This window comes from Photinus pyralis, unplaced genomic scaffold (assembly GCF_008802855.1).
Source record: "Photinus pyralis isolate 1611_PpyrPB1 unplaced genomic scaffold, Ppyr1.3 Ppyr1.4_LG8, whole genome shotgun sequence".
In the NCBI taxonomy this organism is placed as follows: Eukaryota; Metazoa; Arthropoda; class Insecta; order Coleoptera; family Lampyridae; genus Photinus; species Photinus pyralis.
Genome location: NW_022170819.1, coordinates 7345271 through 7367792, shown reverse-complemented (window position 1 = coordinate 7367792; position 22522 = coordinate 7345271). Strand labels below are relative to the sequence as shown.

The 22522-nt window shown below is 36.4% G+C and overlaps 2 protein-coding genes across 4 annotated transcripts in view; both read left to right on the top strand.

Annotated features, from left to right (window-relative positions):
- The window catches only part of LOC116178652 (ABC transporter G family member 14), a 73551-nt gene extending 71179 nt beyond the window's left edge, over positions 1-2372 (top strand). Inside the window, exons 7-8 of one of the 2 annotated variants that reach the window (XM_031498218.1) lie at positions 589-865; positions 923-2372. In XM_031498218.1, coding sequence (XP_031354078.1) covers positions 589-865; positions 923-1106 — 461 coding nt within the window. In that variant the 3' untranslated portion in view covers positions 1107-2372. The remainder of the gene's footprint in view (positions 1-588; positions 866-922) is intronic. The other variant, XM_031498219.1, reaches the window with a different exon arrangement.
- A 9233-nt stretch (positions 2373-11605) lies between these two features.
- LOC116178580 (polypeptide N-acetylgalactosaminyltransferase 13-like) lies at positions 11606-17242 on the top strand. Of its 2 annotated transcripts, XM_031498123.1 has the most exons (9): positions 11606-11676; positions 11748-11893; positions 11951-12017; positions 12070-12159; positions 12220-12362; positions 12407-12685; positions 12733-12902; positions 15663-16747; positions 16796-17242. In XM_031498123.1, the coding sequence occupies exons 4-9, from the start codon at positions 12115-12117 to the stop codon at positions 16934-16936; spliced, it is 1863 nt and encodes a 620-aa protein (XP_031353983.1). In that variant the 5' UTR covers positions 11606-11676; positions 11748-11893; positions 11951-12017; positions 12070-12114; the 3' UTR covers positions 16937-17242. The 2 variants fall into 2 exon arrangements, with proteins under 2 accessions (XP_031353983.1, XP_031353984.1); XM_031498124.1 differs by lacking the exons at positions 11606-11676; positions 12070-12159 and having other exon boundaries at positions 11687-11893.
- Positions 17243-22522: the final 5280 nt, after the last annotated feature.

The window sequence follows — 22522 nt, the reverse complement described above, 5'->3', positions numbered from 1 at the left end:
AAATCGACTGCACCAAAATTTCTCGGGAAAACACTTTTTCTTATTAATTTTGGTGCGTAGAATCCTAAACAATTCGTACTTTTTCGATCAGACTTCTCAATCAAAAGTTATAGACTAGAAACCAATTTCGAAAGAAAATTCAAAGGGCTGTAACTTTTGAACTAGTAGCTCAATCTTGGAACTGTTTGAAATTATGGATTCTACAGGCCACATTCTATAAGAAATTTTTTTTCCCGAGTCGATCTGAGACAATTGGGCACAATGAAACTTTGTTTCCTAGCTATTGAGTTTTCCTCTGTCAGTAGTAGCAAAACGCAATTGTTATGCGTCTCCTTTGAAACGTTGGCTTTTACTCAACTGCTCCATTTAAAGCAAAAGGGTGACAATGAAACAATTAATTGTATGCGTACGTGCGACCTTAATGCAGAAAAAATCTTTTCTCGAAACTCTTAACAGGGCACTATAAATAAGCAGCACTTACTGTCAATTCGCAGCTTAAGTGCATAAATTGTTTTTGATATTAAAAAAATACTTAGTCGAATTAATGAAAACAAATGATCAGGCCAATTACCTACGCAATGTTTTCAGGTTTTCACTCACCGGTCGTGTTCATAACTCTTCTGGGCTTCCTGCTACTGAACACGATAGTGGCACAAAGTGTCGGCTTTTTTATCGGCGCAGCCTGCATGGACATGCAGGTTAGCATAACCATCAGCGCGCTGTACACGTTAGCCACGCAACTCTTCGGCGGATATTTGGCGACGAATATACCGCCGTGGCTGACATGGATGAGGTACACCTCGATGGTCCATTACGCCTATCAGAATATGCAAATAGTGGAATTTAGCGAAGGACAACCAATTAAGTAAGTACTTACCACCGGTACCGGCGTACCTACTAAATTCGACCCTCCAAATTTCAGTTGTTCGCTGCAGTCCAAATTTGAGGTTTGCAGAAATTCAAAGCACATTTCAGCGTCTGTGATATTGGAGGCACAAGGTGCACATTTACCTTTATGGGCGAATACCTTAGTGCTGTTAGCGTTTCTTGTGGTGTTTAGAGTACTTGGTTACATTGTGTTAAGATACTTTCGAACCCCGAAATAAAAAAACCATTTTTGTATGTTAAATTGAAAATTGAATTGTGATAAGTTACTTTAAAGGTCGCCGTGGTGACGACGATAAATGAACAAGTACCCGTTTACTCCTAATTAATTTTACTTAGACTGTTGTGAATTGTTCTACTCCCACGAGTGTGGTAGGTTACTTTTTGAAACTGGCTGTGTTCTAACATTATAGAGATCATAATGATAATAATATAACTTTTTGTATCTACTAAGTTTTTGTCTTTTTTGTATCGTAGCGTATCGCATAATTCATTCCAACTTGTTTTTAATGTGAAGAATTTTTCTTATTGTTACCAATACCTACTACTCCTATTATTATAATAATGCGTGTGTTTACCTATCTATAGTTGAAGTTTTTATAAATTAGAGAGATTTATGTCGTTAAAAATGCAATAATAAATTCTTCATAATAACGACAGGTTTATACTTTTCAAATTTTATAAATAATCTCTAAGGTGCGATGGTGAAGCACAGTGCCTATGTTAACGATGTGCCAAGAACAGACAACCAGCTACGGCGACTGCCAGATTAAAAGTCTATGTAGGACGCGTACTACTGACTTTTCTGAACTGTATCATAGTATTGTTAGGACGGTTTTCGTTTGAGAATTCAATTGTACGAGGTATTACAGATTGTATTGTAATATGATTACCATGCAGTGTTCATACCATAAATTAGTTAAAGGCGAGTCCACACAGGCAGTTAATTTGTAGATACTATGTGTACTATTTATTAGTTTATGTATTTTTGTTGCTAACGCCGTGTAGGACAATGTAATATAACCATATACATAGATATTGCCTTGTAATAACGAATACATGTATTTACTTTACATCTGTGTTCCTTCTGGCTACCGTTTATATTTTATTCTTTTCTCTTTAAATGTCAGGCAGGTATTCAATGGTATCTCGAGATGAATAAAAAAACATTTCAGTATTTTATTATATATGTAACAGTTTTATAAAATACTGTTATTAGCAATTAAGAATGACCAGACCAAACTCTTACTGCCATTTTATTCGTCAATAAAATTTTAAGCAAATTCAATGTTATTGAAAATGTTTTCTTTTATTAATGCAAGTTATATCAGGCGTTGTCATATCATGCGTCATTAAATTTTAAAAACGTCTCGTAAACCACTTCCATGTATCTAAATGTACAAAGACCTCTGCATATTTACTATGTTATAGCTAGTCCTAGAGTTTCTTATAACTAGGATTTTATTTATATTATTAATATTATTAAACCAATAAAGACTATTATTGTCATTTTATATGTATATTATTGCGTTTAAATGAAATGAACCCAAATTTTAGATTGCGAAGCAATTTATTGATCATCTTTGCTATAGGCCGGATTACAGATTGGAGATTGTTGGGTTCGGTAGCGGTTTCTACTTCAATTACAGAATACTGCAATTGTGACATGCTGATGGAATCGATTATAAGTGTGCATTTGGTAGTAAATACAACAAAGAAACAAAAACTATTTCTTTCAAAACTAAGTAAGAAAACTTGAAAACGGAATACAACTACCAAGCTGAAATTCTTTAAAGGAAGTGAAGACGCCAATGAAATAGATAATTAATAGTAAAGTGGCCAAAAAGTTAATAGGAAACAATGGCCCGTATGAATAAAAATAAGCAAATGCTTATACTGGCAAAATTCAAAGTAAATACTCGTAAGTGTTCATTCGTACTGGGCGATTTAGCCGCACTGCTAAGCAGAAGGACAGGACGTAGTGCAGCGCTGCTAAACAAACCAGTATAAAGGGGCACTTCCGAGTATTTATTTACTTTGAATTTTGCAAGTATAAGCATTTGCTTATTTTTATTCATACAGGCCAATGGAGAAGTGAGGAATAGTAGATTACATACCGAGCTGGGAGGTGGTTCATTACCTACCCCGAGGGCTTAAGGTACCTCACCGACGCGCGAAGCGCGGAGGTGAGGTATAAGCGCGAGGCGTTGGTTATGAACCACTGACCAGCGAGGTTTGTATACTATTTTACTCACAATCGGTTAGTATTATCTGAATTCCTAACCTTCATAGCGGTTGCGAAGCGACTCATTACTCACCTTAGCCGGGAAAGTAACTTTCCCGGCTAGCTGTCACTTTCCCGGCTAGCATCTGTCACTTTCCTTACCTGCAAATGCTATTCATATTATCCTTATATGAAACTTATACTAATAGTGACACCGCCAATGTAACCATTAATGTTTACAACAATAGCAAATTACGAAGAAGAACGAAACTATTTGCTATTGTTGTAAACATTAATGGTTACATTGGCGGTGTCACTATTATTGACAGTTAAAGTAACACCTTGTTGAATTATATACTTTACCTTAAATGATCGATTGTGAGTAAAATTTTATTTTTTTAGGAGATGGGCTGGATGGGCATGATATATATAAACAATTGTGTAATAGTGTATTAATGTATTAATTTTATTATCTGTCAGTTTGTCTTTGCACTTTTTGCTCGTTGTGTGTGTATCGAAATGAATAAAATGGAATACTGGGCTGTTATAAAATTCCTTACAAAACGTAGATGGCGCGCGCCTTTTGAAGTCAATTTGAAATTCGAACTTTCCGCGTTTTTCTTTAATCGCAATTTATAGTAAGCGTTTTTTTTGGTTAATTTTGATGTTCAGTAGCGCTTAATGTAATAATCCTAGTTATGCATTTTGATTTTTCGCCATGAATACCTATAATGTGTATTACTATTATGGATACCGTTTGTAGGTATACCTATACAACAACCTTAGTCAAATATTGTTGCTGATTTATGTGCCGGGGGGCCGCGGGCCCAATTTAACTACATGCGCCAAAACAACTGTATAAGGTGGTGAATCTACTAGAGATGACACACTAACCGCCGGAGAATTTTGCATGCAAAAGCATAAACCTCTCCGCAGGAGAATAAGAACATCTTAGCGGACCAAAATGTGCTAGTTTTGTTTATTATACTCTACGAAGTAAACATCACAGTCGCTTCCTACGTCTGCTAACAGTAACTTTGTATTCTATAGCCCCTCTCCCTTGCCCTTTTAACTTATCATGCCCTGGAAAAATTTACAAAGATTCCAATCGTCTAAAACGTCATTTAGAACTGAAACACGCCTACGAACCAATTCCATATTAATCTAAAGAAAGCTCCAAAACTGCCGGAAACACATCCGAATTTGGGCCTGTTTCGGCATCATACACAGACCAAACATCAATAACCGCCGGGGCAGCTAGTGAGACACACGAAAAATATTCCGGCTTAAAATCTAACATCATTTTTGAAGTATATTGGATGAAACATAATAGCAGTCCGGAGACATCCGTGCTAAAAGTGCCCTACTTCAAAGAAAATCCTTTGCAATCCAACGCATCAGGGGCACCCTATATTGTCATTGTAATTTAATTATTTTTAAGGCAATGTTAACCGTCACGTTTAAATTAATCAGAGACATTATATTTGGTCAAGGTGGAGTTCAACAAGGCGCAAGGTGTCTTGTTTTTTCCATGACGACAATCTACCAGTGCACAAGTCCTTTCAAAAGCTGCTGTACCATGCGCCTTATAGTCCAGACCTAGCACGCTGCACGCCAGTGACTATTTTCTGTTCCCGAATATTAAAACATCACTATCATAAAACCTGCAATTGCTGAACATCTTTTTGAAGATTTAGATTACTTTTACCATGAAATGCAATGTGCAAATTCCCTTATTCACAAAGGTTGCAAGAGCTGCTCCGTTTCTTTTCTCCTTTTTCGAAGTCAAAGAAAGTAGTGCCAGTTGGTCCTATGCATGTGATGATAGCTGCCCAAAAATAATAACTATGTTAGCCAAGCAGTTTTTATGCACGTGCAAGCATTAGTAGTTTCGCAGTCTCGACACTTGCAATAAATTAGTATTAAAAATTACAAATCGTCAATTTGTTATATTTCATTGTACGACTTCGTTTTGCAAATTAAGTCGCTGTTTAAGCCTGACAGAAGCGCAGTGCGTGCAAAACCATAAACTATTGATGAAGTATTCAATTATTTTTTCCAATGTTCTTATGGGGTGTGAAAGGTAAGAAAAAATAGTTCATTTCAGTCTGTTTAAGTCACCGCATTCGATTTCAATATTATACTCATTCCCATTTGTTCAAATAATTCTCTTCTTTAATAGGTTAGGTAAGTTTAGGGAGTTTATAATTGCGTTTACAAATGACTCTCTAATTACACATACAATTTACAAATGCGACTCCTTGTGATTTCGAAATTTATTTTTCAAGGAAATGATTATCCAATACTGTTTCTTTAATTGATTACGTTTGTAGTGTCTACAAGCAACCACTAACTGCGCCTACAAATGCCACCCCTAGCGATTTTGTAATTATGAAATTTATTGGGATTTTTTTTGTGACGTTAAGAGGTCATCGAATGTATGTATTACTATTACAGATTTAACGCATCCCTACTCAAATTTTGTATTATATATAGCTAGCTAGCTGGCGGTAAAGAAATCTTACAAAATATCCTGTTTATGACAACCTACCAAGGTCATGGCCATGGTCTAATTCAACCCCTACACCACATATGTTTGATTCTGCTATTTTGAAATGTCAACTGCTTTTTTCATTGCAACAAAAATGAATCCTTTTGGGATCAAATTTCACTTTGCAACAACGTATAATATAACTTTACAACTCCGTGAGGCTCCAACAAGCTACAATGTAAAATGCGCGCCCCAAATGGTAGAGATTTTATTCGTACGTATGTAAAGAACCTAACTCTTAGGTAAACTAAAATTACGGGTTCAATGCCAAAATATTTCTCGTGTCACTAATTGAGTAATAATTGTCACAATGGTTTCATGCTACGTAATTTTTTGCATGACTATATAATTACTTGAACGATGGTAGGTGCGCACTCACTGTCCAAATCTAAGATGGTGTGTGTTCCTAAAAGAGAATTTTTAATATAAGAAATCGCACTGTACATTACCGATTGCTATCAATTTTCAGTTATTTAGTACTTTTTCAGAGGGTTTTAACTAAATAAAGAAGTTTCCCAACAGTTTTCAAAATACAGTAGAAAGCTGTGTTATCAAGAGATATTATGTGGGTTAAAATGGGGTAAAGTCGCTTTTTTCAAAATGAATCGATTAACTTGAAATTCTGACCCTAGGTAGAGAATAGCCCAAGGATCAAAATCTATACCATTCCAAAGGGCTCTTTCAGCCTGGGGTGGTTGCTACCCCATCTCGTTGGTGGAAATTTTTTATTGTAATTTGACCACTGCAATAGATACAAAAATTAATTCTATGTAAAGTTAACACTTTCCGAGTAATTCGCGATAGAAAAGAATAATTGGTTATTCGCGAAAAACTCCCATGCATTTTATTACAAAATCGTATAGCTTTTAAAAGACAAAGGACATGGTTGTTTCATGTTTGCTGTTTGACCTATAAGAACCGAGTTACAGCTTGTTAATTGTTAAAGGTTAGCTCTTCTTTGTCAAACTCTAAGTTAGAGAGTTTCAAAGTCAAATAACGGGAAAGCTATGCATTTTCGAGAAAAACATAAAAATTGAGCGAGTTATGGATGAAAATAAGGTATTTCAGTTAAAATATTAATTAAAATTAGCCCTCCTTTTAGTTTTTATTAATTACGTATTATTAATAGGTAGATTCCAGAAGTGTGACTAGTTTAGAAAATTTAACTTTGAAATAATTGAGGCTAAAAGTAAAAAAAAACGAATTTCTGCAATTTTGTGAAAAACGCCCTTCTCTTCAAAATAACTCCAAAACGACTGGAGATACGTAAAATTGCTACAGTGTCAAATTGTAGCTTTTCTCTACGTCAAAAATTAAGTGAGATATAGACGTTTTGACATATATGCGAGTTTGAGTTCTTTAAGCCCCTTTGAAAACTATGCGTTTTAGAGGAGTTTAATGTAAAGTCAATCCCAATCACCCCTGCAATTACCAGATCGTTCTGCGTGTATTCTGTGACTAGATAAATCATCTTGAACTACTGGATCAAAATTTGGCGGGCAACCGTTTGATTATTCGGTTTCCATTTAAGGGAGGCAGGAAACCTGACAAAATTCCGGTGACATTGGACTTCTGTTCGTCTGTTAGTTGGATTTGGTAAGTATTTTGTTGGGAAATGCCGTTGCTCTCGCAGACGCGTTACCCTGGAGCATTTTGTACACAGATAGGATAGGGGAGTATATAGACGATGCACTAAAGTTCTTTGAAGCCACTGACAGCCAGGAAGCCAAAAATGACATCAACAAGTGGAACACTATCCAGTTGGTTATGTGACAGTCAAGAGTTGCTCTACAACTTCTTTAAATAGAATTTCTTCAGTTTTAGTTTAGACGATATAAAAGGATGCTATGTTGTGATGAAAAACTGGATGTAAAAACTTTTTTGAAAAAAAATTTACCTTTTGAGCGCGTGTAGAAACGTTTAGGAATTCGAGAAAAGTTGCGAGAAGAAAGTTGTAGAGGATTTAATGTCCTTTCATTTTTCCCTATGATGAACCGATTTCAATATACATGCAGAAAACTCAAAAATTGTACTTTTTCCCCCACTCTCACCCCTTGGCTCGCCACCTATAGTCGTCAGTAGTTTTAGTATGTACACTACCGAAGCACTCTTAAGAAGTTTCTGAAAGAATCGGATAGGTACCTGCTCACACCCTCTACACCCCCAAATTCATTAATTCGAATATTTGTCGACCCGTGTAGCGCAGTTCAGTGGAAGCTCGACTGCGGTACAGGGTCCCTGGTTCAAATCCGGGTTCGGGCATGGATATTTGTAAATATATAGTGGGTTGGGTTGGTAGAGCAGCCTCGGCTGAAACCCCGCCCACTTAAAAATAAAGGCAAAAAATAAAAATAAATAAATAAATAAATATTTAACGTAGTTTTCACATTAATGGTAAATTTCGTATTCCTATACTACGAGTATACATTGATATTTTTTGAACGCTGCTACATACCAATAAAAGCTTTATAAATACAATTTTAAAGGTTTTTGGACACCTTTCAAATGATTGCCATCTCTTGCAGACCCAACTTCCTGAAATGCTCTTAAACGCCAAAAGCCTATTACTAACAATTCTAAAAGATTTAAACGGCTCTTCGAGACTGTAAGTAACTCTTAAGAGCCCTTAAAGACTTTTAAACAGTTCTTAAACACTATAAACACTATAAAAGCTCCTTCATGATCTTAAAGGTAAATAATAACCGCTGGATTCTTAAAAAAAAGGATAGAATCTGACGGCAAACGTTTGGTAAAGTTTGGAAACTCTATGGAAGTGTTAGTGGTAGCCGATATACTTACTTTTAGTAGGCACTGGTCATTTTTATTTTAATATAATACATTTTAATTACAATTTTAGTCTGTTACTGTATAAAATATTTCATTTGTCCTGTTTGTCCTGGTGGTAAATTGGTTCCATTTGGTCTTCAATATCCAAAACTCCTTTTTTAATACACTTTTAAGAGCATTTCCTTTTCCGGTCTGTTAATATGTAGTCTTAAAGTTATTTCAATCCTTTGGGGAGTAGATTTACACCTTGTCATTGGCTCTATAAAATTTGCCTTGATATATGTCATTTCTTTCTGAGATAGACATCCTGTCACAAGGGCAACTGTATACAATAAATTATTGTCTCATTTGCTCCTGAAGAATTTTTTAGCAGTCTTTCTTGTCTATAAACGTAACTGAAACATGATTACCTTAATACTGTCGTTGGGCGACTCTTTGTCCTCTGACTATAAAATTTGCACTGAAGAGGCATTCTTGAATAGACTGTTGCAAGAGTAGCTGCATAAGTACTTCGTTATCGTTGCATTTGGACAATTAATTTGTCCCATGTTCAGGAGGTATAATCGCCATTTGTCCTATTCCTCTGATTATATAAAATTTGCTTTGAAGAGTCATTTTTACCTTGCATAGACACTTCATGTTGAAGACAATGATATAAAATTAGAACCTATAAAAATTTAGCCAAAGCAAGTACCCAAAATTACTTGCTTTCTTAAAAAGAATAAATAAAGCAGAAGAAACTAAAAATGTTGACCATAAAACAGGAGATGAAGTTTAAGCAAGGCACCTGATGCAAAATTCTTAACGGCTAAGGTAGAATATCACCGGCAACACAATACGTCTACTATTAAAAAATAATTTTTTCTCCAACCACCTGAATAAGACGCTATTTTGTGACAGTGTTCGGTACCTAAAATTGACGTTTTGCGGATTAATCGCTTTCACCATGGCAACTGTACAAAAAGTGGATACTTTTGGTCCTAGTACCAAAAAGAAATTGACCTTGAAAGTTGGCCAATTAAAAAATTACAATCACGGAGATATGTCACATTGACATCGTTTTACATTGCAGGTTGTAAGATATTTCTATATATACAAATCAAATATTTTTGCAGATTCAATGCAAATAATGATGTTACCTATACGTATGTACATGTATTGAAAATGATTTACGCTCGCTATTTTTATTTAAACCATGTGTAACGTAATTTACATATTCCGTGAACGTAATTTTAATACGTAGACAACCCGCCGTCGCGCGTAACGCCATCTACTTCAGACCCATTGCACTATTATCTGTCATTTTGAATTCAAAATTTGAAAAAGTTAATTGCAATTAATTTTAATTAAAAAACTGTATGGTAAGTTTTTTATTTCAATACAAAATATAACAATATTAATTGTGTATACAATAAAATGACTGAAACTGATAGCGACATGGATTGCACTCCGTCAGAGATTATAGAAACGGCAGAACATGCTACCTCAAGATTTGCTCCCTACAAAGTCGCGAGAGGTGAGAAGTAAGAGGTAAAAACGAATAGGTTATAAGTTAACCTAAAAACTAGAGTGGCATGACACGTGAGGACAAGAAAGCAGAAGTTCTTATACTATAGTAGTGAAACTGTAACTGAATCTAAATTGGAATATAATTTGAAGTAAAGGGGGTTGGAGAAAAAATTTTATGTTTTATTCGTACAAAAAATGCGTTTTCGGGACTCGGAAGGTTGCTGGACTCCGCTAACGCGTCGTCCAGCAACTATCTTCCTCGTCCCGAAAACTGACATTTTTTGTACTAATGAAACAAATAACTATTTCTATTTCGGTGTCACAATGATGATTTTGTACAACTGTTTTCGGCCGAAAACAGTTCTACAAAAACAGTGATTATAGTCGTTTTTTTTTTGGTAACTCATCTGCATCTCTTAAGTTGGCAGTTACTAGTTAGTACAAGTAGGTACAATACTTCTATGTTTGAACTTCAAAATGTCAGTCTTACTACGCTGCCAACCTAAAACTTAACGGCATAAAAAGTGTTCCCAACATAAAACATGTTAGTTCTAATCTTACCTATAGTTTCTGATAATGATTTTTTTAATTAAATTATAGCACCGAAATAGAAAAAATAGTATGAAAAACGCGTGTTACAATGCTTTATTGTAATACTTCTATCTTGCGGACACTCGTGGCTACGCTTCGCGTCGCCACTCGTGCCACAAGATAGTCGTATTACAATAGGTCGCATTGTAACACTTGTCTTTCAATATACTAATTAAGCTGCTCTTAGGTATAGTTGTATAAAGCGTGCGCTCGTAGAAGCACAGGTTTATTAAATTTACTTACAACCGATGTACAGGGTGATTCAAATTTGTGGCCCATCATTGGGATCTCCGTAACGGTGAGAGAAGTAAGAAGTTGCTCCTTAAAGTCATTTGAAATTATTAAAAATGCCTGAAATATCTCCGAAAAACTGAAAATGTCAAATTTCGTTTTTATTTTCCCTAGGTTAAACGGTCGGAAATGGACGGTTCTCGTTAGTACCTTCTATGAGCACTGTTTTTTTGGAGATTCTGAATCTGTTCTTAGAATTTCCATAACGTGCTAGATGTAGAAGCTACAAAAATTCTTATTACTTATGGGCGCCATGCTGAATTTTTACTGAATGAGATAGAGGACAAAAAAGAAAAATAATGGCGTGTCGCGCTCTAGACTTTTACAGAAAATTTACAAGACAAATTTCAAAATCAAATGTTGTACATTCAATAAAACATCACTGAATCAACATGACCACAGATAAATTGGGTATTTTAACATGGCTATGAATTTCTTTTTTTTGTCTTTTATTTCATTCCGTAAAGATCATGCCAAATTCTTCTTTTTTAGAGAAAAATACAAAAAGTTTTTGCTGCAGTTTTTGAGTGGTTTTCCAAAAATCAGCCATTATCAGGTACTCATATTGTTGGGAAAGGGTTTCTGTGGTTTTATTACTGCAACTCATGATTTTTAAAGACCGTCTTAACACCTGTTATAAAGCAAACATAAAAATACTCTACTGATCCGCTATTCTTTTGCTGTGGCTTAATAAACACCAAATTGATTAATGCTTCACGTTGCATCTACCTGTCTTATAATGCCCCTCCACGTACAAAAGAAGCTGGAACGAATACGCCTACGCCACTGGCCGATGGACGTAACTTTCACTCCATTCAAAAGTGGCCAATTGATAGAGGTATTTGTTCGTAATTCGTTAGTTAAATTAATTTTTAATTAAACTTTTAACAATTTGTACTCTCTTTAAAGGTGAAATTTGTATACCTGGCGAGTTCACGGTCGGCTGACGTGAAATGACCGTTCACCCGTTCTACCACCTTTGTTTTACGGAGGCTTCTCCTTATAAGTGTGCAATGTATCTCGGTTAAATTCGGACGGAATTGGTTGTTAGTGATGTGAGTTTGTTGAAGTTATTATAACTTTTGTGTTTGTAATTTTTATTTTTGTAATAGATGCGGTGGCGCTATAATTAGTGATGAATAAGCATTTCGGCCATCTATTGGGTTACATCAAAAGAGAGTAAGTTTTGTCTTGTGCTGGAAGCAATTTTGGTTTATGGACCGATTCTTAGAGGGGGCTAGTGTAGCGGAACGCGCGCCAGTTTAAATTTATTTCAATGATCTCCCTTATCGGTGATAACCCAAAGGTCATCGAGACCACAGTAACGGCGTCAATGTGGTTCGATGTGGCAGTCTAATATTTTCGGTACCTACTATTTCAGGAGGCGGTCATGTTAGGTGCCCCCTTAAGACGATGTCGACGTGTTGGACCTGTGATTTTTCTATGTCTGCTGCTCACCATCGTGTTTGTTTGGCGAAGAGTGGAGGTGGGCGAGGACAATATCGTTGGGAAGCACATATTTCGGTTAGTCCTTAATTTTTGGTTAAAACCTTCTAACACCATTTTAGAAAAAATCAAGAGGAGTACATTGACAGAAGAGGGGTTCATGTGGTTGTGGGTCATTACGTTGGCAACCCCGCCGATAAAGTTCCAAATGCGACTCTCGAAATGATTAATGCGAATAATTTTGCGCCAGAACCCAACGCAGGCAAAGACGGTTTTCCGGTCGTCATTGCGCCGAAGGATATAATCAAAATGAGGCAGTTATTTCAAATAAACCGTTTCAATCTTATGGCTAGTGATAGGATACCCCTAAATCGTACTTTACCCGACGTCCGAAAAAAGAAGTAAGCGCAATTTGCTGAGAAGACTAATCTAATTAATGATGTTTTAGATGTAAAAGTATGTACCAAGATTACAAGGAGTATCCCAAAAGCAGCGTTATTATTGTTTATCACAATGAGGCTTGGTCTACGTTGCTAAGAACTGTATGGAGTGTAATTAACCGGTCACCGAGAGAAATTATGGAAGAAATTATTTTAGTGGATGATGCCAGCGAGAGAGGTACGTACTCTCACAGTTTTCAGTTTTCTTGGCTGAAATCTATACCATGAAAATTGAAATGGTAGAATTTGGAGATGCTCGTGTAAGGAATTCATTGGAACTCGACAGAAAGGGGTGGGTAGGGGGAAGAAATCATACATCTCCCGCCACATTTCCAACCTGTCAGATTTTACTTGATTCCGGATGGACAAACCTGACGATCACATAAACTAGAGCTTTCTCGACTTAATAAATTGATAGCCAAACATATTGGTACCAATGACTTTGTTAGTTATTGTTTATTCTTGCGGAAAGGGTGCAAAAAAGTTATTTTTAAGGTGCAATGTAATAATTCCCGCTGTAAAAAGTCCATGCAAGGTTGAATCGGACTAGTTTAACCCCTTTCTCCGCCCTACGGGTCTTTCTATTACAGTTTATCTTTTGGGTGTGATTCAATGCGATTTTGGCGCAATATTGAATTGCCAAGAAATGTAAGAGGATTCGATAGATCCTCTATTGTCCGTCACTCAATCTGCCCACCTGTCCATGAGCATAAACTTGCTATACAAATTCTGTTTGACTCAAAAAAGAACCCTTGAATTACGGTCAACGAGCCAATAATGTTCCTACGGTCTTCTATAATAAAACTGTTAATGTCATAGAGGCCCCATTTATATGCACTATAAAATGGTTTGATATTGCTCGAAAGCCGAAAATTGAACGACATTTAGGACCCTTAAAGTAATTTTATAAGCCATTAGGGTTCCCTAAGAGCTTTAATAAGAGTAGCTTACAGTCCCGAAGAGTCTTCAAAAACCTTTAGTTACGTGGTTTAGTTCGTTTAGAGTACTTAATGGAGTTCTAGTGTTAAAGCGCATTTTAGAGTCTATTTATATGCTTGCTGAAGAAGGTTTCAAACTAACCGACGAAAGAAACCAAAATATTTGAGGAGCTACCCCAAAGGTAGGACCTTACTAAATGGATCGAATTCTCTTAAAATATCACGCAATATAAAAATCGACTGTGCGGAATTATGAGGTAACTGGAAACCCTTTTAAGCATAATCGATTATTGAAACAAAAATATTTGAGGCACAGTAGAAGTTACACCCCCTTCAAAGTATATGACTATACATCTTTATATACAGGGTGTTCATTTGAAAACTTAACACCACGGATTTATCGAAAACGACTGATTAAAGGAAAAAATGCCGAGACACGTCAAAAGATTTGTCAAGGGGGAAAACTTTTTAACCAAAAACTACTTCACCTCCTTTCACCCTCTGTCCCTCAGGCTCATTTCCTTAACAATTTTATAAGACAAGTGGTATCGAATAATAATAATAATAATGTTTGATTTTTTTAAATCGGCCCACTCACCAGCCATGAACGATAACCAAGTAGTGAAGTGATATTTGCTCCGAAAAACCCAGAAATTGCAAAAACTTTGAAATGTGTTTTTAGATTTTCAGTAAAAACAATAGGGTCCCAGAGATTAAATTTTGAACTCGATACCTTCAAAATTCCGCCATGCCATGTGGTGACAACATTGTTCCGAAAAATTCGGAAAAATCGTGATAACTCGGACACCCGTTTTTTAATTTTCACGAAATCTTTTCTTTCTCTCGACACGGGTCCCTAATAACCGCAGGGCGAGCGTCGAAAATGGCTCTTGGACTTGCACGTTACGCCAATATTTGGTGCTTCAAAAAATTCTTTGGGAGAGTCCGAGTATCAGATATCAATCGCGCTGTTGTTCATCGTGACTTATTTGACCTGCACAGAATGTTGAAGTTCGTTACGGAGGAAACGGCAGCTCCCCAAATTCTAAAGGGCAAGCGGGTAAAACCTACTGGTGACTGATAAAACAAAATTAAAGTGCACAGCAATTTTCCTAAGCGAGAACAGTAAATAATCGGATTTGGTAGCGGTATCTATGGGAAAGCAAATGCAGCAAAGTGAAACAATACCCCCCCCCCCCTCCTTATATTTAATGGTACAAAAAGTAGCAAAAAGCTTCCAATTAAACGGAACCGATAATAATTACTGTGCAAGAACTAGTAAAAGCTACACATACGCAAAAATTAAACGGTGTGAATGCAAAATACGTTTACGAAAAAGCTCAAAATTACGGTCTTTACAAAAAAGTAGCTTGCCAAAGTGCAAAAGGTAGAAAGTGGAGGTTACTATTCGGTGAACGCTAAAAACCAAATGATCGATGGTTTAAATACGGCACGGTTGCCAAGTTAAATTTACGGAAAAGCTAAGAACTTACGGTACTTACGAATTTAACTTGCAAAGATGCAAAAGTCAAAACGATCCGCTCTAAACAACTGCTTTTACCTTTACGACTGTTTTTCTAACCGATACAGCTTACTGGGATAAGAACGGCAAAAAATTACAACTTCTTTAATTAATTGTGCAGCTGCTAACGTGCTAAAAATACAGGACCGGTGTCAAAATTCAACTTCTTTAAGAGCGCATCTATCGGATGTAATCTCGACTTAATCGAAGGCTGTTATCTCTAATCCATTCAACTAACTACCATTAATTGTACTTATCCAATTAGTCGGAATAATATTTCCAAATTCCCCAATTCCCTTTGGTGGCCATAGTAGCGCCTTCCAACATAGGTTGGAAAATTCGCTAAAAATTGTAAATTGCATATTTAAACAATTCGGTTCTTCTTTTTTTCTTCCAAGAAGGAACGCCTGGGGCCATACACCCTCCCCACTGATTCGTTGAACGGTTATATTTAACTAATACGAACGTTTTATTTTAGACTTCCTCAAGAAACCACTCGACGACTACGTGAGCACGTTACCGGTTAAAACTCGAATAATACGAAATTCTGAACGCGTTGGTCTGGTGCAAGCGCGCTTGCAAGGCGCACGTGTTGCCAAGGGCTCCGTTTTGGTATTTCTAGACGCTCACTGTGAATGCACCATGGGTTGGTTGGAAAGCATGGTTTCCAGAATAAACGACGATCCCACGACTATAGCCTGCCCGGTCATCGATATCATCAACGACGACACATTTGCCTACGTCAAAAGTTTCGAACTGCACTGGGGCGCCTTCAACTGGCTCCTGCAGTTCCGCTGGTATACTCTAGCAGGACCGGCTTTGCAAAAACGAGCGAAGGATAACACGGAACCGTTTGTCACGCCGACCATGGCCGGCGGATTATTCGCGATCGATCGACAGTTTTTCTTCAATTTGGGCGGCTATGACGAGGGCCTGAGAGTGTGGGGCGGCGAAAATTTGGAGTTGTCCTTTCGCGCGTGGCAATGCGGGGGGCGTATCGAGATAGTTCCTTGCTCGCACGTCGGGCACTTGTTCAGAAAATCGTCTCCGTACAGTTTCCCAGGCGGCGTTGGCGAGACTCTCTACTCAAATTTGGCGCGGGTGGCTTTGGTTTGGATGGACGAGTGGGGCGATTTCTACTTTAAATTTAACAACGAGGCACGCAAAATCAAAAACAAGCAGGATGTCAGCAGCCGGCTGCAGTTGCGCTCGAAGCTACACTGTAAAAACTTTAAGTGGTACCTGGACAACGTTTGGCCGCAACACTTTTTTCCCAGCCGAGCTCGCTTTTTCGGCCGAATTCGAAATTTGGGCGAAAATTTGTGCCTGATCAAACCGTTGGGGAAAGAAACTTCCAATCAACCTATGGGAATTGCCAAACTCAATCAGTGCTTGAAGGAAGAGTTGCTCATCGAGATGTTCGTCATGACGAGAGAAGGATTTATTATGACCGACGACTCGGTCTGTCTGGATGCGCCCGAAAAGCAAGTCATCGGTCCCATGAAGGTTAGAATAATGGCCTGTAGCGGGTATAGCAGGCAGAAGTGGAAGTACAACAAGAATGTGAGTAGGTACACGTCTTTACTTCGCAAATTAATCGACTTTTTTTAGACAAAGCAATTGGTGCACGTATCCAATAAACTGTGCCTAGATGTTCCGTCGTCCAGAAAATATGAAGACGGCCTTGTGTTAAATTCTTGCAATGGGAGCTCAACGCAAAAATGGGAGCTGGAATCCGTGGTGTGGCATTAGTAATGAAATGGTGATTAATAACTCAAAAAACCAGGATTTGAGTGATTCTGCTATTATTGCTGGGTGCAAAAACTCATCGTCCTTCGTTTTCCTAAACTAGAGTGTCGCGTCTGCCGCGTACATGAAACATGTACGAACATTTTAATTGAATTTTACCGTCTATAAAAATAATAACGCGTGTAAAAAATTAATCATCAAGGTCCTGTAATTTATTTAACATTTAATAAACACCTTAAAGACAAAGAAATGTATACATCTGTTGTGTAATGTGCATTACTGTTATTAATTAAAATTGATTTAAATGGATTATTGTTGCTGAAATAGGATTAATCATCTATACCTTGTTAGTAGGATTAATATTAGAAAGTTGATCTTGTTTCCCTCTACAGAGTCGATTAAAATGATCCTTTGCAATAATGAAATAATTTTCCATTTACGTGACTAATAAAGAAAATAATTACACAGTAATTTATGTAATAGGGGCCGAAAAATTCACAAGTTTTTGGAATGAAATGGTACGAAAAAATGTAGTTATGATGTCTTTCCCGTTTTCTCTTTTGGTGGTTAGCTACAATATTGCATCCACCGGAATATCATCAACATTTCCGATGGGATTTGTAAATACAGGGTACTTCATTATAAATAAACACATGACCAACATGATAAATTTGTTTCAAAAAGACAATAACGAAAAAGAAGCAATTCTGAAAGTTTACTGCCCATAAGAAATGTGAAATGCAAGCATAATTCTGCACGAGTTGAATGATGGAAGTGCATCCTTGAACTTCCGTCAATATCAAACACAACTTCTGTTTATATGTTTTCATGCTGTCTGAATGTATATCAATAAATTGATTGTACATCACTCACTTAAAATTACCCATTGACCAAGAAGCTGCCTATCATAAAAGAATTGCTGTATATTTCCTCATTGGTAACATATAAGTTTCTTGTATATTCTGGTTGAAATTGAGATACAGCATTAAACATTTTTGTACGCTGAAACTCTTCGGATTCCTTAGGTTCCTAAAATAAACGTACTCCAATAAGGTCTCTAGGACCAAGAATGTTATGGTATTTTTGAGTTTCACCAAATTTCTAAGATAACCAGAACTGGTAAGATTTGCCTTAAGGCACCAACTATCAGAAATGCACTAATTTCTCGATATTGCTAAGGCTTATAGGCAACCTTAGATTTAAAGGTTCATAAGAAATTTAGGATGAATGAGATCATAATGAATAACAATATTCCCAATTTTTTTAAGGTTCTCGAGATGACATATATGAAGTTCTTAAAATTCATAAGGAATCCTGTTTCGATTATAAATTGTTAGGACCCATGATCAAATCCCAACCTTGTAATGTGAGAGTTCTTGTATTGTGCTATCTCAGAATTCACATGATCTTCGACCTCCAGATTTGCGAGATTCTTCTATATCAATAAATGCCAAAAATAAATAAAATGGCCGCCATGATACTGTAACGAGCCTTCTAGAACAGTCTGGAGACGCCATCAAGTCGGTATAGGATCAGCCATCAGCGATAAGAAATGAAAGCGGATGCTATGAAATATGATGATTGTGGATGCTAAAGTAATAAATAGTAAAATCCGCGCTTGTATTATAAATGTGTGAATATAAATAAGTGATAAATAGGTGATAATTAAATCAATCTATTCAAGACCGTTTTAATTTAGTTTCGCGTTATTACTATTAGTTCCTATGAATTTTAGTAATTAATTATTATCAGTTTTCTAAGACCACTAAAACTAATAATTTAGTAAGATCCAGGCCATTCCTAAAATTTCAAGACTGATCAACTTCCACCGATTTGTAGAGTATACTAAGGTTCGCAGGAGTCGTAACACTCAAATTTCCCTAAAAAATAGCATCACAAGGGACGAAGAGGTACATTTTCATACCCATTTATAGGGTTGACAGTAAACCTTTTATTAAATACAGAACAAAACAATAAATATTTGACCCCTCAGAAGTGACACCTCTCCAAAGGGTATTCAGTAGTAAATAAGATCGATTTCCCTAAAAAACTTAACTTAATCTTTTAAATACATGGTTTTCCAAAAGTCTATGGAGAGAAGATTTAAACGAGTGAAAAAAATTTGAAAATATGGGGATTAATTAAGAGTAATAAAAACCACATTTTAGAGGTTTTATAATTCTCATACAGTAGGGAGTTTTATAGGGGGCGATAACTCCAAAATTTTTAAATTAGAACCCCCGCTGAGTTTTACTTTATTTTAACCATAACCCCTCAGGATCACATGCTTGTAATACTATGAGGCGGACCACTGTCTTCTTTTCTGTTTGACGAAACCGGTAACTTCAATCCCATACAATACATACGCACTTCCAATGCTAAAACTTTTAAACTAGCATTAAAGAGTTATTTAATTGAGGCCACATTTATCAACGAGTACCTTAATCAATGTATTACCCGGTTATTATTTCTTCCACGACTGTATTTAATCACACAATCACTGTTAACTTCTTAACGCGAGCTATCAAGTTAATATTAGACGTGACTTAAAATTTACACGATCTTCTCTCAATCAAAAGGGAAAAAATCCTTTGGTCTACATTGCCGATTTGTATGACTACTTTTTGACCGATGGTCCGATATTCTTATATGATTTTGAGAACAAAACCCACGTAAGTTTTTTTTGAAAAATCATATGAAAACCTGTTCAACAGTATTGTTTTTAAGTACATAAAAAGTGTATCGCTCATCAGAGTATGTGGATTTTTGTGGTCCGAGTAAGAAATCTAAAAATTAGAAAGCACATGGCTATGACCTAGGTAAGCCGCCAGGTTTTTCTATGAATCGCTGTTGTTCCTGAGAAAAAAATGAAAGAGGAAATGCCAATTTAACGACTACTCTCAAACGATACATTTTGGCTAATTAACGAGCTCCTAAACGAGTTCATGATTTTACACCTTCCGTCCGCCCGTCCGTCCGAAGTGCACATGATAGGTCGCGAATGGTTTCGAATTTTCCAATTCTGTTTCCAGTATTATGTATCATCACCTTAGGAAAAACCATTGAATAAAAACACTATAAGAAGCCTAACGCTTATGGAAGAAAGCGCGACAAATCCCCTTGCACCCGCATTGGTTGTGACCCCCGAACTCTCTTTGCGGTAAATAGGAGGAAAGCAAATTCTCATTCTTCTCAGTTCACAAGAATCGACACTATTGACAGTGTTCCCATTATATTCTCAGTTCAATCTCTGTCGCGCTTTATTTCCACGGGGTTAGGCTTCTTATAGTGTTTTTATTCAATGGAAAAACTGATATTAAAAACTTAATTGTTGCTGTTTTTATGCCATTTATATACAAATACATGCAATGTAAAATCGTGCGCGCAACAAATGTGTAAAATCATTGAATAAAATTTTTATTCAATGGTAAAATGCGATAACTCCCCCTTTACTCGCTAGGACCAAAAAGACTGCGTTTAAATGGACTGTAGATTTGAATTGAAAACAAAAGACAAAATAATTTGCTATCAACTTACCCTGTTGTTATCATTGCCAGGATTTTCTTTAGAGGAGGGTAGGAAAGGTTGTTAAAATGGGAACTGAGGGATAAGTTGACAATCTTATGGATGACTAAAGTTATTCGCACAAATCACCGGGGTACGCACTTTTACCAAGTATAACACTTCAAAATTGCATCTTGAAAAGAGCAATATTAATGACCGCATTCGCCAATGTATTCCTCTCTACTGCCGGGTCTTTCCCAACGGCCGGGTGTATGGCGTTATCTTTTGAATACCTATATTTTAACCCAAACAACGACACCAGTTTCGACTGAAGAGATGTTGACGTAACTGATAAGTATATGCATTTATAGGATTGCTTGTCTGTGCAGAAGCAATCAAGAGTAATAAGATAACCTTTGATAATGTTTCAAGCGAGCAATATTTTCAGCGACTCGTATCCGGTTTGTTAAGTATCAAATTTGATGAGATTTGATAATATAGGAACTAGGCAAGAACGTGGGGATGTGGATAAAATAACTCCAATACGAGATGGAAAACAATACAACCCAGGACTGCATTTGACAATTGACGAGCATAATGCCATTTCGCGGAAAGTGCCCATTTGGAGTGTATATGAAAAGCAAACCAGCTAAGTACGGCATCAAAATGTGGATAATATGCGATGTGAACACATAGTATTGTCAAAATGTGAATGTACTCCGGAACACTGGGGAACGTTCCAGAAGGCCAGTAAGGAAGCCGAGTCGTCAAAGATTTGGTGTCAGTCTTGGGTCCAGATTAAGACATGTGTTTTGGCTATTACGTCAGTTATTTACCTTTAAAATTTTAGCATTTTAAGTTTTGATGCCTGAGAGAGTTCAATTATAGTTCGGGAGGTAATACAACTGCATTACATATTTCGCAGTTTCAAGGTAAATTTTCATTAAAATTGCTTATAATGTTCCTTTTAAGTTAGGTAATTACATTTTCTTTCTTAACAAACACTACACCGTTTGGTAGTTAAATTCTACAAAAAATCGTAGTTATATGTATGCACTTAATTAAAGATTAAAAAGTGGCAAGTTAGGTTCTAATAAATTATTTTACAATACATATGGCAGAAGTATTCGAGCAAAGCGAAATATTTACGCCGCGAACAAGGATTCTCAAAAAATAGAAGTCTTTAGGGTAAAATATCAAGATTCTTTTACGTCTTTTTGTCAATATCACAAGGAGATTTAAGATTATCTCTTTCATAGATAAAGATGATGATTTTCTGTCCGAGGATAAAGTCAGAAAAGATGCAGAATCATCCATAGACGGGGGTTACACGCTCAGTTTGGCATCAGTTCAGTCCATGATTGTGGTCAGAGTCAGAATAAGCGTGTAATGCGTTGACTGATGGACTGATAAACCAGACTGATCGATATTTATAGTATATTAAGATACAAGTGTATAATCAAGTCTTTAAAGCACGCGCAACGAGTTGAAGGGCACGACGCAAAGCGGAGTGCCTTTAACGTTGCAAGTGCTTTAAAGACCAATTATACACGTGTATCTTATAGTATTTTTTATTATACCTGCAGTATAATTTAAAAATAGGAAATACAATGAAATCATATTGACGTTATACTCGAATACATGTTTAATTAAGTGGGCTGGGTGTTCGTAATTTCACGATTGCCATGGAAATGTCACTTGACGTTTGCTTATAAAAATTATCGTCTTTGTGAATTAAACGATTTCCGTTGAAAAAGATAATACACCGTCCATTAAATCGATTGTTGTAAAATCTAAACAAACGTTGGTAGGTGTAAAATCCAACTCGAGTAAAGCCTATTATAAAGAATATGAAAAGTTGTTTCCATGGATGAATAGGAAGTTACTTACGAATACAGTCTTAAATGCATCCATAATGCTGGCATATATGAAGGAAATGTCAAAGGTATTTAAATCTTCTATCTTTTGGTGCATTCATTCAAAACAAACAACGAACAATGCTGCGATTAAAAAGTAGAACAGATTTGGAAGCATACCCTAAATTACGCGCGTTTGTGAAAGCTTCAACCAAGGGATAGGTACAAA